The 16,956-nt window shown below is 36.4% G+C and overlaps 2 protein-coding genes and 1 long non-coding RNA gene across 3 annotated transcripts; 2 read left to right on the top strand and 1 right to left on the bottom strand.

The window, feature by feature from the left end:
* Nucleotides 1–1,304: 1,304 nt before the first annotated feature.
* LOC119476649 lies at nt 1,305–1,749 on the bottom strand. The gene is made up of 3 exons (XR_005204055.1): nt 1,621–1,749; nt 1,485–1,590; nt 1,305–1,370 (listed from the first exon to the last, which is right to left on the bottom strand). It is a non-coding gene; the product is annotated as an uncharacterized LOC119476649 (long non-coding RNA).
* Nucleotides 1,750–3,984: 2,235 nt separating this feature from the next.
* On the top strand, nt 3,985–11,037 carry paplnb (papilin b, proteoglycan-like sulfated glycoprotein). The gene is made up of 13 exons (XM_037750027.1): nt 3,985–4,571; nt 5,089–5,170; nt 5,504–5,613; nt 5,897–5,957; nt 6,070–6,172; nt 6,973–7,103; nt 7,225–7,539; nt 7,852–8,028; nt 8,105–8,255; nt 8,338–8,418; nt 8,864–9,011; nt 9,102–9,180; nt 10,378–11,037. Exons 2-13 carry the CDS (start codon nt 5,114–5,116, stop codon nt 10,663–10,665), a joined length of 1,701 nt encoding a protein of 566 aa, XP_037605955.1. The 5' UTR covers nt 3,985–4,571; nt 5,089–5,113; the 3' UTR covers nt 10,666–11,037.
* Nucleotides 11,038–11,923: 886 nt separating this feature from the next.
* erh (ERH mRNA splicing and mitosis factor) lies at nt 11,924–15,942 on the top strand. Its single transcript, XM_037750065.1, has 4 exons — nt 11,924–12,094; nt 13,866–13,953; nt 14,958–15,078; nt 15,187–15,942. The coding sequence occupies exons 1-4, from the start codon at nt 12,092–12,094 to the stop codon at nt 15,287–15,289; spliced, it is 315 nt and encodes a 104-aa protein (XP_037605993.1). The 5' UTR covers nt 11,924–12,091; the 3' UTR covers nt 15,290–15,942.
* Nucleotides 15,943–16,956: the final 1,014 nt, after the last annotated feature.

The raw sequence follows: 16,956 nt of genomic DNA, 5'->3' as shown, positions 1-16,956 counted from the left end.
CCCACAGATGAGTTCAGGAGGACGCACGGGGTTAATCTGTCTACGCAGACAGCCGTGGCGGTGAATAGGCTGAGAGGAAGAAGGAACTACGTAATCTGATGTCCCGCCTGCCGCTCATTCCGGCCAGCAATGGTCTGGACTGTTGCTCGGGATAGCTTCCCTAAATGGATTACAGGACAGCACATGGCAGTGAAAGGGCACCTGGACACGCACACACACACACACACACATACACACACACACACACACTGTACAAGCAGGTGCACAAGCAGAGGGATTAGTCAGAAGTGCATTTTTCACCCCCTGCAAGGAGCTTAAAGTCATTACCAGCTGAGAGAGACGAGAGGTGTGGAGCGGTGCTACATCTTTGGACATTTCTCTGCCTTTTCTCTCGATATTTGAATTCTTTCAACCTTTTGACCTTTTGCAGTTGTCTGCTACCAGCTAAATGAGTCCCTTTTCTTCCAGTTTCACTGAAGTCTGACTTGAGTATCTGGTGCCTTAGAGCTGCAAGGACAGGAGGATGGCGTCGAAGGCAGACTCAGAGTCTGAGACTCCAGACAACTCCCAGGTCGGGTCTCTGGACACAACCGGGTTCGAAGTGACCGCCGACCGGCTGGAGCAGCTGATGAAGAGCATGGAGGTGCTGCTGTCGGACGTAGAGCAGCTGCGGGGCCACTGCAGCCACCAGGCCACTGAGCTGATGCGTGCGGCGGTGGAACTGAGACATCAGCAAGACGAGCTGAAGGAGGGCTACTCCGAGTTGTCCAGAGAGATGCAGGAGATCATGGACTCGGTGGACGACCTGTTCAACACTAAGACTGCCTTCGAAGCCAAAGAGAAGCAAGCACAGAAACTGAACCGGCAGCTCTGAGGGACAGAAAGCGACTGACAGACTTTGTTTCTCGTCGAGGAGGAAAACCAGAAATGTGTAGGGTGTGGAGACTGTTGTCAGGCTATATAAATATACGTTATCAGTCGCTATAAGCCCCATAGATGTGGGTCAATAGGAGCCTACCACACACACTATAGTAGGTTTTATCATCTATTGACGTGGTAAATCACTGAAAGAAGGTATAAAAGAACACAACAGCGACCTCTAGCGACCGTAGTCATTATGACAGGAGCAGAAGTGGAAGTCAGGCACTGTAGTATAGACAGTTTTCACCCAGGAAACTGGAATTCACATCAATGTGTAGTTGTCTTACGTTTGTAGTTATTTTAAGCAAAAACCCAATGTTTTTCAAGTGTTTTTTTGCCTAAACCTAAAGAACTTGTAGTTTTATTGCCTAGATCTATCTTTTTTTTTGCTTAAACTTAAAGAAGTTGTAGTTTTATTGCCTAAACCTAACTGTCTTTTTTGCCTAAACCTAAAGAAGTTGTAGTTTTGTGGCCTAAACCTAAAGAAGTTGTAGTTTTATTGCATAAACTTAATTGTCTTTTTCGCTTAAACCTAAAGAAGTTGTAGTTTTGTTGCACTAAACCTAAAGAAGTTGTAGTTTTATTGCATAAACCTAATTGTCTTTTTCGCTTAAACCTAAAGAAGTTGTAGTTTTATTGCCTAAACCTAACTGTCTTTTTTGCCTAAACCTAAAGAAGTTGTAGTTTTGTGGCCTAAACCTAAAGAAGTTGTAGTTTTATTGCATAAACCTAATTGTCTTTTTCGCTTAAACCTAAAGAAGTTGTAGTTTTATTGCATAAACCTAATTGTCAATTTCGCTTAAACCTAAAGAAGTTGTCGTTTTGTTGCCCCAAAACTAAAGAAGTTATAGTTTATTGACTAAAACTAAAGAAGCCTTTTTGTTTGTGTTCAACATTTCATTCAGTTTTTCAATGTGTTAGAACATGTTGCTTGTTTCACTTTTAAAACGTAGTAGACAAGGCCCCTAACGACCCACATATGTATATGGTGCTTATAGCGACTGATAATGCCTATTTAAGGGCCTATCGAATTGAACAGTGGAATTGGGTGGATTTGGATTTGGACGGGATGGGTTTGGAGGTGGGGTTAGATGCTTTAATGAGTTTCTTGAATGACATTATATAACATTTTTGTTGTGCAAATTGTACTTTTTTAGGTCTATATCTGACAATCACATTCACCGATAAAGAGTTTGTAAAATGCTGTATCACTACACTTAGTCAAGTTAATATATTACAATGCATGTAGCCTCAAAAATAACCATGAAGTTGAATCAACACATCTCTGTCATAGTTTTAATTCAACTTGAACATTATGAGCTTAACAAGGGTATAATTTCTTGCATTGCTTTTATACTAGATTACCATGTGCTGCTGTCTTTAACACAATGACAAGACCGTACAGACCTGTGCTGCGTGTCAACAAATGATTTACTTCTGCTGTCATCTTTTTTTTCCCTGCCCACCCACTAACAAACACACACACACACATCACAGTTATCATTTTCCACCACCGTGGTATTCTGTAAGAGTAAAGTATATATGTTGTTACTGTTGTCAGCCTGAATGGCTCCTCCAGCTTCTTCTTTCTGGCAAAGGAATGTTAATCTTCACCGACGGCTGCTGGTACATCTTCCATATGCTCTTCCCATCCAGGCTCCATTGTGGTTTCTCACTAAAATAAACCTAAATAGAGCCTTAGGGCGAAGTTTACCTCCCACCAGCTCCTGTGCTGTGACTTAATGGTCTGTATTTAGTGGTTATGGAGCGTGTGAAAGGGTCAATCCAGCAACCTGACAAAAAAACAAAATCAATCAACACAAGATCTCCTTTATCCTCAATCTCATTTTAGTGGGTTTCTTATGTAATGTACATATGCAACCATTAAAGTATGTGTACCAAAATATTCTCCTCTTCTTTGTCTGTATTGGGACAAACAATGATTTTACTCAATTGTTGCACAACAGCACATTTTAGTTTTTCATTATTTATTTTTATTTTCATTATTTTTACATTTTGAACAGTAATAATGATACAATACAAATACACAATTAAGAGAAGAGATACTGAAAACCATGAAACAAGAACAAACACAGTTTGCAAAATGTGGTTTGTGTGTACTTATTCTGTTTCTATTTGTTACCCCTATTCTTATCACTCTTAAAGGAACATTGTGTACCATTTAGGGCGGCGGTTCCCAACTTGCGGTTTGGGCTCCCATAAGGGGGGCGCCAAAGATTACAGGGGGTGCGCCAGGATTTGTCTACTCTGAAGTTGTCAAAATTAGATTTGCACATGTAAAAACTGTAATAACACAATTAGTGGAAAAATTCTAAAAAAGTCTTTTTTGCTACTCAGTAGGCCACATTGTGTTTAAATCCATTATTTCTGCACAGTTGCAGATAAAGATCAGGCTCCACTAATATTATATTATTAGTAGAATTAGATTCCAGTGGTGGCTGCAAAGGATTGTTTCAGACTCGTGTGATCCAAACATTTCCAATAACCCCGGAGCGTTGTAAAGTCCAAAAGTCAAAAGTTATTGATAAAAGATGGGTGTTATCATTTCCAAAATTCACAACATGTTTTTATCTAACAAAATATTCTGCTTCAGTCCATATTTGTTGGCGTTTAGCCTTTCAAAAACAACAATTTCAGTGCAATTAAAAACTGTTGGCTGCACACAGAAGGCGGTACTGACAAGTTATATTCATTAAAGAAAGTTGATTTCTTAAAAAAGGGAATAATTTAATATACTGAATCATTTTACTCAAATTGAGGATTTTGTTCAAGGATTTGTAATTCCTTTCAGAATATCAGGGGGCTCTCTGTGTAACCATTTTGTAATATTTTGAAGCATGCAGCATACAAAGTGACTCTTGTACCTGTACCTATAGGTTTATAATTGTAGTTTAGTCCCAGTACAAAATGATGCGGATTTAGAGGTACATCTATTCCAGTTACTTTCTTAATCTTGTTTTGGACTGACATTGTAAATTTAGGGCACGACCACTATATGTACCACAGCTATTTTTACAGCTATTTTCTATTTCAGACATAATGGAGAGCATACATAAGGTCATATTTACATCAAACAGCTGGGGTCACATGTAGTCTGTGAATAATTTTGTATTGGGTCTCATAGGATTTTTTTAGAACATGTCATTTTCTTTGCATTCAATAAAATGTTTCGCCACAAGATCCAAAAATCCCCCAAGATGTTTTACGAAGGATATTAACAAACATTCAATCATAGATATATAGAGCAGAAGCTTTCTATAGTATCTTTTCCAAGTGATTTATGTACAAACCATAATGTCTTTCACTAAAACACATTGCTGCTAATGAAAGGACTTGAGATAAAACTACAACGTAAGCACTTTCACAGCCTGAGGGTCTTAACTGGAAACACCCCTAGAAGAAATCACAGTTTATGTTCAACGGTAAAAAAAGAAGTCCCATTTTTATGTGGGTTAAAAAAAAAACTGTTTCTCTATGTGGTTGAAATCTGACACTTTATGGGCCGTGGTGATGGTGAGCAGAGAGGGGTGAGGAGATAGAAAACCGGGCGTCAGTATCTGTAGCTTCACTTCTGAGGTGCAAATCCCTCCTGACTGCTGGTCGACCAGTTGGGAATTCACTCCGATAAGGTAAGACGATACAGGATCTGATGATGTTATTAGCTGTTTAATCAGGTGATACAATCTGCACATTAAATGCATGTGTTAAACATTAGCAAAGAAATCACCAAGGATATCAAGAAATGTATCATCTCATATGCATGTATTAATGGTCTTATCATTCATAATGAGTAGAAGTACTTGCATTTAAAGTTGAGTTTAGAGCTGCAACGATTAATCACTTAGTTGTTATCAGCTATTTTGATAATCGATCAGTTTGAGTGATTTTTAAGAAAAAAAATTGAATATTTTCTGGTTTCTTTACTCGTCTGTGACAGTAAACTGAATATCTTTGAGTTGGGGACAAAACAAGATATTTGTGGACGTCATCTTTGGCTTTAATTATCAACATTTTTCACCATTTCTGACATATTATAGACCAAACAACTAATCGATCAATCAAGAAAATAATCAACAGATTAATAGACAATGAAAACAATCGTTAGTTGCAGCCCCAGTTGAGTTATTGTGTTTTTATCCTCGTCAGTATTCTGCAGTAACTTCTTGTGAAAATGAACATCTTGCAAGTCCTGGGTCTCCTACAGCTGCTGGCTGTACCTGCTTTCACTGTGAGTCCCACTTTTTAATATTGTACCATTTTGAATGTCCATGTCAGTAATACGTTGCACAGATGGAAATTGCAAAGAACAGGTAGTACAGTATGTCCAAAACAGAATGTCCTCTCCGTCACATGTGTCTGCATTGATGCTGTTTAGTTGCCACAAAACGAGTGTTTATGCAACGTGTAAGGGAAGCTTTGTGGTTAAATGTTCCCGCTTCTATTTTGGTGTGTGTAGCATGCTCTTAGTGTGTGTTAGTGGTTCGTGGTGGGCCAGGATATGGTGGGTGAGAGAGTACTATGTGTTCCAGAAGCTGAGTGAGTACAAGTTGTTGTTTTTCAGCTGATACGGCCAACCCATGACTACTGGGGAGAGTTTGGAGCCTACGGGCCCTGCAGCCGCACCTGTGGCACAGGAGTGGCAATGAGAACCAGGAAGTGCATCACTTCCAGGTACGACATAGAGAACTAATTGCATTGTTTGCAATGAGCGGCCCTATTTGATTTATAATAAAAGTAGCACTTATTATGTTTGAAATCTTTTTTTTCCTTTATCTTGCATTGCCTTTTTATTTTTAGTCACTATTGTATTCTTTATAAAAAATCATAATAAGATCATTTTTAAAGTTATGCACATTTAAATGTTGATCACATGACCAATAAAGCCAAACGCGTTTAACAAGAAATATCTGGTTTTCAAGTAAATAGCATTTTTTCCTCTCTCTCTCTCTTACAGGACAGATGGAGGACATAACTGCCAAGGATCCTCTAAGTCCTACCGAACCTGTAACACACAGGTAATTATCCTTCAAATATTTGTTGCCTCTTAATAGATTACATCCACTCACAACCTGCACTAATGTATCCTTAATTATGCCAATAATGATCAAACATTTTGTGTCGTTGCAGGTATGTCCAGGTGGATCCAGGGACTTCAGGGAGGAGCAGTGCTCCCAGTTTGACAGACAGGACTTTCAGAGCAAACGCCAGTCATGGGTGCCTTATTATGGAGGTATAAGATCTATTATAATACTACTACTACTACTACTAATAATAATAATATTAATAATAATAATAATAATAATAATATTAATAATAATAATAATAATAACAATGATGATGATAATAATGATAATAATAATAATAATACATAATAATAATAATAATAATAATAGTAATAATAATAATAAAAATAATAATAATAATTATTGTTATTATTATTATATAATATATATTATTATTATTATAATAACTTTATTTTATATTGCCTTTCATACAAGAAATGCAGCTCTAACCATAACCTCAAAACAGAATAAATTGATAAAAGTTCAAGTAAAATACATAGAATGCATAATATAAAATGGAAGCTAAAACCCATTGAATAATAATAAAATAGAAAAAAAACCCAGAATTCATAGAATGCCTAAATCAAGTAAAAAAACATTTATGCATAAGTGCAAAGCAAAGTGCACAAAAGAATTTCAGGCCTGAGCTAGTTAAAGGCTAAATTTTTTATAATTATATTATGTAGGCTACTGTACATCCACATTACCTGAGTCTAGGTGAAATAATACTTTCAAATAATTATTGGTGTTTTATTTAACCTCTTTGGCTAACCAGAGGTGTTTACCAAGTTGTCAGTTATATATAAATGTAATTCAAATAAAAGATATAGGGAGTGAGATTAATGTGATTGTATCTCTGTATTGCGCTACAGTATCTAGAAAACTCTGGTTCATAGCAGTCAAACCATACTAAAAGTTAGTGCAGATACTATGTGATCTATTGACCTCTCTTCTATTTGTTGTGTAGCATCCAATCCATGTGAGTTGAGCTGCGTCCCAAGAGGAGAGAACTTCTTCTACCGACACAGACCTGCAGTGGTGGATGGGACACCGTGCTACGTTGGCCGCACTGATATCTGTGTGGACGGAGTCTGCAGGGTGGGAACAAAACTGGCATCCCCAATATAATGACAGAATTTCATTGTGTACATTCCTTTTATTGATATTCACACGTGCACAAGTACAGTAGTGTAACTGAAAATAATCTGTCTCTCTCCAGATGCTGGTGAGAGAGTTTATGGGCCTGGATGAGGACACTAACTCCGTTCACTCTGCTGCATCCATTGTCGTTGCTCCTCACCCAAGGGAGACACTCACATACGTCTACAAGATCGGCGTGTACGGCCAGTGCTCTGCCTCCTGCAATGGAGGCATGCAGTACCGCAGCGTGGAGTGCATGGTTCAGGACTCAGCCAACCCCCATGCGGTGGAAGAGTCTTACTGCATCAACCAGCGCATACAGAGGCCAGAGAGCCAGCAGGCCTGCAACATGCACCCATGTGCTGCTGAGTACAGCGTCTCCAGCTACAGTGTGGTGTGTAACTTCACATTTTGGCATAAGACAGACAAGCAATAACAAGAAGAAGTAACAAATATATAATTCTAGTATATTTATCCTTTAAAAGCAGAGCGGAAAATACAACAGAAGTGTACCAATCTATGTTCACTTTTGCTATATTTGAAAGTATGAAAGTAATCCTTAGTTGCAGCTCTACTACTAAATGTCTTGACTCTGGTCTTATTTATCTATGATCATTATGCCGAGATATAAAAATTGATTTGGTAATGCTATATTAATGTTTATTTTGTCGTGAGACTGACAAAATTTGTCCTATACGATGGTCAGTGCTCGGTGACTTGTGGGGACGGCCAGCAGACGAGGGAGGTGACCTGCGTCGGGTCTGGAAGTGAACGTCTGGCTGACCGTGCCTGTAGTGGACTGGCAAGACCCTCCTCTGTCCAGGCCTGCCGCAGACCTGCCTGCCACACACACATCACCTGGCATGTGACTGACTACGGACTGGTAGGTGAAATGGAGCAAAAAAAAGTGTTGGACTAGGTGGACTGGAAAGATGATTTACCCTATAGTGTCCCTGCAGTGCACCAGGAGCTGCGGTGGCGGTGTGAGGGAGAGGAAGGTGGGCTGTTTCGATACAGATTTGAACTCTTACCCAGAGGCCCGGTGTGGACCAACTAGCAGACCCGTCTCTGTGGAGACATGCAACTCACAGGCATGCCCTGGAGCACAATGTGAGCCAAAATCAAACACTCTTTTGGTTTGACTGTCTGCTTGTAATTGCTTATATATAACCAATGTACTTTATATCTTTAGTGGTCCCTAGTGTGCAGGACCCAAGGTCTCACGAAACCACCATAAGAGGATTTGTGCCCCATGTTCCAGCAAACCCTTCAGGTATGTACAGCAGAGCATGTGGAGGATTGTTTTGTTGGATTGTTATTCTCTCTCTCTGCGTGGGATTGAACGTGCAATTATATTATATATGTGTAGCTAGAACAGTAGTAAAGAAAATGCACAACCAGTTATTAGAGCACAGATTATTTTCATGTGAATGCATCCTCGGGCAGTAAAGAAAATGTGCCCTTATGTTGTAATTGTGGCTGTCTAGACCATGAATGTACTGCTTACTCATTCCTCATTCACAAAGCCCAAAATGTTTCTTTTACTACCTTACCACTTAACGTAATATTTACATTCTAAAAAGATACTCTGCCAAACTTAACTGTACCAAATTTAATCCTAAACCTTCAAAAACAGGATGAACCCATATTTTTACCGGTCTGTGGGATATACAGAATGCTTGTTTGACCATGTCTGCATCTGTGTTTACTTGCTTTAGCTTCCAGGCCACATACAAGCGTTGCCTACCCTCCTGTGGTTGGTCCACACTGTGCGCAGTCATTCTATGGCTGCTGTCCTGACGGCCATATGTCCGCCACGGGGCCCAGGAACGAGGGCTGCTCCCGAGAGGACTGTGTTCAATCCAGGTAACCTTGCTCCCTGGATCCAATTCTTGTATATGACATAAATTTATAAATGGCATATTCTGATTTAAAAAAAATCTTTCTTCCTTATAGGTTTGGCTGTTGTTTGGATGGGGTGACTCGAGCTTACGGATTTGGTCGTGCTGGATGTCCTGAGTTCATGACAGCTGTGGTAGGATGCACATCTGTGATAATGTAGATTTATTAAAGGGACACTCCACTAATTTTACAAGTCAAAACTAGTTTACTCTTTATGGAAAGTGCTTCTCAGCCGGTAAAAATAGTTATATAAGGGAGAAGCTTTGGCAAGTCTGAGAAAGTCATCAGGGTTATTTTGGCTTTAAGTACATATCTATAACAGAAAGCCTGAGTTACAAATCGAGGGCGTGGAGTTTGAAACATGTGGGCATTCACCAGGCAGGGGGGGTCTAATGAAAGACGCTATTGAGCAGTGGTGGGATGTAACTAAGCACATAACTATAAAAACAAAATGTAATATTTAAAGAAGTTATTAAAATCACTAAAAACATGCAACATGGAGGCTCACAATACAGGACATGCAAAATAAAGGACACAAAAGGGACAATGTTACTGAAAATATGGACTAAATAAGACCACATTGTGCTGCACAAATAGCTACTAAATACAATTTAGACATACTTGTACTTTACTTGAGTATTTCAATTTAATGTTACATTATACTTCGACTCCACGACATTTCAGTGGGAAATAATATACTTTTTACTGCACTAGATTTATTTGACACAAGTCACTTTACAGGTTCAGATTATTTATTTTGTATAAGTTACGCTACACAGCAGTGTATAAAGTATTTAAAATGGGCTACACCTTTACCAGCTGCAACAATAAAGTGATGAACACATTAATGCATCAATAATAATAATACAGTAATATAATATATATATGATTCAGAAACGGGAAATTCTGCATAATTAATACTTTTGCTTTTGGTACTTTAAGTATATTTTGATGCCAATACTTTTGTACTTTTACTTAAGTAAAATTTTGAAAGCAGGACCTTTACTTGTAGGGTACTTTTACACTTTGGTATTATACTTTTACTTAAGTCAAAGATCTGAATACTTCTACCACTACTATTGAGTTGCATTATGGGAAGTGTAGGATCCAGTGTTTCAGCAGCTTGACGCAAATCATGATATGTTGGCGTCTGCTGCACAAGTTTTGATCATTATTATTTAATCTATTAATTCATTATATCACTGTATTACTTAATTTTTCCAATAGAACTGACACTCTAATAGACCCTGCTACATATACTGTATATACAGTACATGCTAAATTTACTGGCTATAGGATGAGTAACTATCTCTCTCTTTCTCTTCCTAAGCAACACCCATCATCTCCGGCCTCTCCACCCACTGGTAACGTGTGCTCCATGCCTCGTGATGAGGGCTCCTGTGATACCTGGAAGGTCCGCTTCTACTACGACTCAGGCACTGGCAAATGTACTGAGTTCTGGTATGGAAGCTGCCAGGGCAATGCCAATAACTTTATGACCCTGGAAGCGTGCCAGAGAGAATGTGGGGGTGTGGTGACGAGGGAGTCCTCAGCTGCACCTCGCAGAGGGACCCCAAGGAGAGGGTCACCCAGCGGTGCTTTGATGGCAAAGAAATAACTGTGCTCACCACTAATACCTCCAAATCATGGGATAATCAGAGTGCCACCTCTATGAAGCTAATCACGTGATATTTGTACACACGTAGTATTTACATATATGACACACACAACATGTATTGTAAAACTTACCACATCCTACCTGTCATTTAACATCAGATTTTACATTAAACGTTATCTAAATAGTCTCACATTATATCTGACATGATCCCAGCTCATGGGTCTGATTTTGTTTTCTTTTCGATCTGTTGTATTTTGTTTGTGATGCTCAGTATATTTCACCTTTTAGATAAGGACTACAATAAAAAAATAATGTCAAGGTGATTACCCAAATCATAAACCTAATCAATAAATGTTCAGATATAAAAAAAAATTGTGGTTTCTCTTTGTCTCCATCTGCTCTTGAAAAGTCTCCAAAAATGCAGCTTACTTTAATTTGAGAATCTTTTTCATCCAACTATTGGTCAGTTTTTACAAAACAAACTACAATGATGTGATCATATAACACACATTTACTTAAGCACTTAAATACCGTTTGAGGTAGTAATACTTATTTTCTTTTCATTTATACTTTTACTTACAAAATATATGATCAGTTTGTTAAATATGAGGCATTGAGATTATAACTATATAACAGCATCGACCAGCTACAATATTAAAAAGGAGGACGGTCTGCAGGACAGATAATAATGCACTGTACTCATTTTTAACAGTCTCTTCTACACTATATTCACTTTTTTTAATAGTCGTGTATCACAGCTGTTACCCTGCACTATATTCACTTTTAACAGTTTTTTTCATCTCCTTGTATTTTTATATCTGGTATATTTTTTTGTACTTTGCACTTTGCATTACTAACTTTTTTACTGCCTTTTTACTAACATGTTTTGCACTATGGAACTGTGATGCTGGAAACTTGGATTTCCCTCGGGATCAATAAAGTTACCATCTATCTATCTATTTATCTATCTATCTATCTATCTATCTATCTATCTATCTATCTATCTATTCATCTATCTATCTATCTATCTATCTATCTATCTATCTATCTATCTATCTAAACACTACATATTGATGCATCAATAATAATAATAATCCAGTAATGAAATATGCAAGAATATATTGCTAATAATTAAGTAAATCATATATATACTGTTCCCACGAACAGACAAAATGTTTCTTACATACATAAGAAATAAAATTCTATATTTTCAAAACCATTCTTTTATTTTGAAACAAAACATTTTATTTTGAAAATACCTCACAACCGCACAACCGGAGACACACTTATTTCATTTCCTGTAAATACTTGTTCCTTCAACCAGCTAGTTAGCTTAGCTTCATCACACGGGAGACTGAGAAGACACAGTTTTGTTTTCAGTTTTTTCATCTCCAACTAATCGTCGAGGTCTGCAGTCCGCACAAACATGGTAAGAGTGTTTTGTTTTATGTTTTAAAGGTTAAAAGCACGCAGTATTCTCTATATTAGCTACTGTTAATCCATCAGAGCTAAGCTAACAAGCTACAGAGGCTAACGTCAACGTTACTACTCTGTCACACATGTGTTTAGGCTTCTGTTGCAACAAACACGTAGTTTTATGTGGTTAAAGTAACTTACGTGGGATATTTTGTGAAAGATTAAGCTATTACGTTAAAGTTATAGTCAGGGATCTGTTGCTAAACAACCAGCCGTTTATCGTGACGTAGAAATATATATCTGGCATTATTGTGTTTATTTAAAATATTATATATATGGCATTATTGTGTGTATTTAATATTATATATATGTCATTATTGTGTGTATTTAATATTATATATATGTCATTATTGTGTGTATTTAATATTATATATATCTGGCATTATTGTGTGTATTTAAAATTATATATATCTGTCATTATTGTGTGTATTTAATATTATATATATGTCATTATTGTGTGTATTTAATATTATATATATCTGGCATTATTGTGTGTATTTAATATTCTATATATCTGGCATTATTGTGTGTATTTAATATTATATATATATCTGTTATTATTGTGTGTATTTAATATTATATATATATGGCATTATTGTGTGTATTTAATATTTTATATATATATATATATATCTGGCATTATTGTGTGTATTTAATATTCTATATATCTGGCATTGTGTGTATTTAATATTATATATATATGGCATTATTTAGTGTATTTAATATGATATATATATGGCATTATTTAGTGTATTTAATATTTTATATATCTGGAATTATTGTGTGTATTTAATATTATATATATATATCTGGCATTATTGTGTGTATTTAATATTATATATATATATATCTGGCATTATTGTGTGTATTTAATATTATATATATATCTGGCATTATTGTGTGTATTTAATATAATATATATATCTGGCATTATTATGTGTATTTAATATTATATATATATGGTATTATTGTGTGTATTTAATATTATATATATCTGGCATTATTGTGTGTATTTAATATTATATATATCTGGCATTATTTTGTATTTAATATAATATATATATGGCATTATTGTGTGTATTTAATATTATATATATATCTGGCATTATTGTGTGTATTTAATATTATATATATATATATGGCATTATTGTGTGTATTTAATATTATATATATATCTGGCATTATTGTGTGTATTTAATATTATATATATATCTGGCATTATTGTGTGTATTTAATATTATATAAATCTGGCATTATTGTGTGTATTTAATATTCTATATATCTGGCATTATTGTGTGTATTTAATCTATATATCTGGCATTATTGTGTGTATTTAATATTATATATAGCTGGCATTATTGTGTGTATTTAATATTATATATAGCTGGCATTATTGTGTGTATTTAATATTATATATATATGGCATTATTGTGTGTATTTAATATGATATATATCTGGCATTATTGTGTGTATTTAATATTAGATATATATATCTGGCATTATTGTGTGTATTTAATATTATATATATCTGGCATTATTGTGTGTATTTAATATTATATATATATATCTGGCATTATTATGTGTATTTAATATTATATATATATATATATATAGCATTATTGTGTGTATTTAATATTATATATATCTGGCATTATTGTGTGTATTTAATATTATATATATCTGGCATTATTGTGTGTCTTTAATATTATTAATCATCTTTTCAGTCGCACACAATTTTGCTTGTCCAGCCAACCAAGAGACCTGAGGGCCGCACATATGCTGACTATGAGTCAGTGAATGAATGTATGGAAGGTGAGTCTTCAGCTGGTTTAATATAGCTTTTTTTCACCATTAAATTCTTTGTTGTATTGAGTGTAGTCTAAAAACCATAATCTGTTAGCACCATTACATTTTTATTTCATTGATATCCCTCAGTGAGGATGATAAATAATTTGGCTTTAAGCATAGTAATGGCTCCCTGTCATCGTTTGAGGGGGATAAGATCACTAAATATCTATTTAATTCTCAGATAAAACATATTTAAAACTAGTTACAGATTAGGATATGTGTAAGGTGACGTGAAAGCCATTTAATGCCCATGTGTTTATGTTTTTACATTTATTTTGTAATTTTTTGGCTATTGAAAGTGTACTGTTCAGCAACATGTTTGGACACAGCATGCACAATAAACTGGAGTTGAAAGGTTATATTGATAAAATTTTTATGTAGATGAATCATTTTAAAAAAAAATAATACATCCATCGAGCTTTTAGAAAGTTGACGAATAAAAGTTTGTCTTTTCCTCAAAAAAATGTTACGACTGAGTTCATCATAATTTGACGGGTCCAAAATGAATGTTTTGTTTTTATCTGTGGAAGATATCTGACATTCGGTTCCCACTTCTAACAAGGCTTGTGAGCCTACAGTATAACGACTTTGGTATCACGTAGTATCTCTGTATCGTCAGTGATCAAGTTGCCAGTTAGTGTGGAAAAAACGAATAAATGGCAGAGTTTGACACTGATTTCTCAAGTTATCAATCGTACCTTTAAACTTATACTATTTTATTAATAATTTCATAATTGTATTCCTTTTATTAAACTTTTCTTGTTTCTCCTGTCTATCTCCCTTTTCAGTGCAATCTGTAGTGTTCTTATTTACTTTAGTGTCTCGAATTAACCATTTTACATTGTTGTGAAAGCTGTTATATACTCTAAATTAAGATTATTGTTATCTGTACAGTTTTAGTTATTTTCTTTTGATGCACACTTTTAGAAATAGTTTTCTATTCAGCATATCCTGCCCCTCTCTTCCAGGTGTTTGCAAAATGTACGAAGAGCATCTTAAGAGGATGAATCCAAACAGTCCCTCCATCACTTACGACATTAGTCAGTTGTTTGACTTTATTGACGACTTGGCAGATCTGAGCTGTCTTGTGTAAGTATGATTCTGGCTAATGGATTTGAATGAAAGTCAACATTGCATTGAATGTATATTGATCACTTCCAGTAAAAATAATAATTACATTTTTTACATTTTATACAGGTACAGAGCCGACACTCAAACATACCAACCATACAACAAAGACTGGATCAAGGAGAAGATATATGTCCTGCTGCGGCGTCAGGCTCAGCAGGCAGCAAAGTAAAGGCGTCATGGAGGAGTTGTCCTGCTACACACACTTGGAAGGAGTTTATGCTGCACTATTTCCACAGCGCCTTGAAGATCTGTGTATAAGGACAACATTGTCAGTTTGACAAGGGAAGGGTTTACATAATATACTGTACATGGGGAAGGGAAGGGGTTTGAAAACTGGGGGAAAGTCAGAAATTCAGGGCTTTATATAGAAACGGAGTCATACTCTGCAGCATACGTTTGTTACACTAAGATCAGAGTGGGGCTAATGGCTGCAAGGACTAACTTATTGACGGAGAAGGATTTGTGCTTTGAGAAATGCTCCACGGGCTAGATTAGAACTTTTTTTTTTTTAAGTTTTAGATGTGTGCTTTCAGTTTCCCAAAAAGTTCTGTGACTTGTTTTTTTTTTTTTTTTTACACCTTTACTGGACTGTTGGATTTGAACATGCTGTGGATTTTTAATACAGGGGACTTGTTTTTGAATGACATACATGTCTGCAGACTGACTAACCCATTAACTGATCCCAGAAGATTTATTTTCCTCTCATCTTATTATTATTATTGTCACTATATCCTACCATTGTGAAATGCTGTTTTTGTAGATTTCAACTATCTCAATTTCTGTTATCTTTGATTTAAACAAAAATAAACTGTTGTTTTCTGACTGGTCTCCACTCTTGAATTATACTGTACCACCGTTTTCACAATGAGGAATACATTTTTCCTGTTTTATTTAGAGCCTCATCATAGAAATTGCTTTGTTTTTATGCATCAAAAGGTTGGACTACTGGTTAATGGAGAGTGACTGGATGATGAATTATATCCTCCTGAGACCCAGCCCATTGACATGTGTCCTCTGTAGTGGACATTTTGTCCACATGCATATCCTCTTACTCTTTTGACCTACCCTATCAACCCCTGGTGTATTGTAAAGAGGACATCCTAGGCTTTCCAGTGATATGGCATGTGTTTTTTTGTTTAATCAATTTGAATGTATTCTTGGTTTAATATCACTCTACAGCCATAATCTGTTCATTTTTTTGTCTTTTCACACTGAAATAGTCCTGTAGTCCACTACAGTGGACAATAAAAATAAAGTTTAAAGGGACTATTTGTAACTTTCAGAATTGCTTGTTAACAGCGACACCTGTGACCGTTAAATCAACTAAAGTCAGCGTCGGGCTCACGCTTGCTCGCTCTAAATAGATATGAATGAGCATCGTTCAAAACAGTGAGGCAAAACACGTCTGAAGGTCTCTCCATGAATCAATGCTGATCCTAGTGTTGGCTTTTCCTGCTTCAGCCTCCGGGGCTGAAGCAGGAAAAGCGGGTCGGTGCCAGGGCTGAAGCAGGAAGAGAAACGTTATCGTCTCCCGACAGCGCCCGCAGGGAGACACCGGGGCACCCGGTCAGAGACGATACCGTTTCTCGCTGCGGAGCCCCGTCACTTCACAAGACACGGAAAACCTCTGTTGATCTGGAGGAGCTGCAGCAGTTATTTCTGCACAAACGTCCGCTGTACATTCACTAGATATTCTCAGAGCTAAACTAACTCTTCTGCAGTGTGTAGTGTGCGCGCATGCACGTCTAGAGATGGAGCGAGACAGCGAGAACGCACATGCAGTGTGTGAGTGACGGCAAGCAGGCCGAGGAGCAGAGACTCCGGCCACACGCGAGC

The sequence above is a fragment of the Sebastes umbrosus genome, chromosome 18 (assembly GCF_015220745.1).
Source record: "Sebastes umbrosus isolate fSebUmb1 chromosome 18, fSebUmb1.pri, whole genome shotgun sequence".
Classification (NCBI taxonomy): Eukaryota; Metazoa; Chordata; class Actinopteri; order Perciformes; family Sebastidae; genus Sebastes; species Sebastes umbrosus.
Note: the sequence above shows the minus strand (reverse complement) of the source record. Positions and strands in the feature narration are given on the sequence as shown.

Bases quoted from the DNA above. Each gene is read 5' to 3' on its own strand.
- erh (XM_037750065.1), top strand. The intron at 13,954-14,957 runs GTGAGTCTTCAG...CCTCTCTTCCAG, and splicing joins AGTGAATGAATGTATGGAAG to GTGTTTGCAAAATGTACGAA. The intron at 15,079-15,186 runs GTAAGTATGATT...CATTTTATACAG, and splicing joins GCAGATCTGAGCTGTCTTGT to GTACAGAGCCGACACTCAAA.
- paplnb (XM_037750027.1), top strand. From the start codon at position 5,114: ATGAACATCTTGCAAGTCCTGGGTCTCCTACAGCTGCTGGCTGTACCT. The intron at 5,614-5,896 runs GTACGACATAGA...TCTCTCTTACAG, and splicing joins AGGAAGTGCATCACTTCCAG to GACAGATGGAGGACATAACT. The intron at 9,012-9,101 runs GTAACCTTGCTC...TCTTCCTTATAG, and splicing joins GAGGACTGTGTTCAATCCAG to GTTTGGCTGTTGTTTGGATG.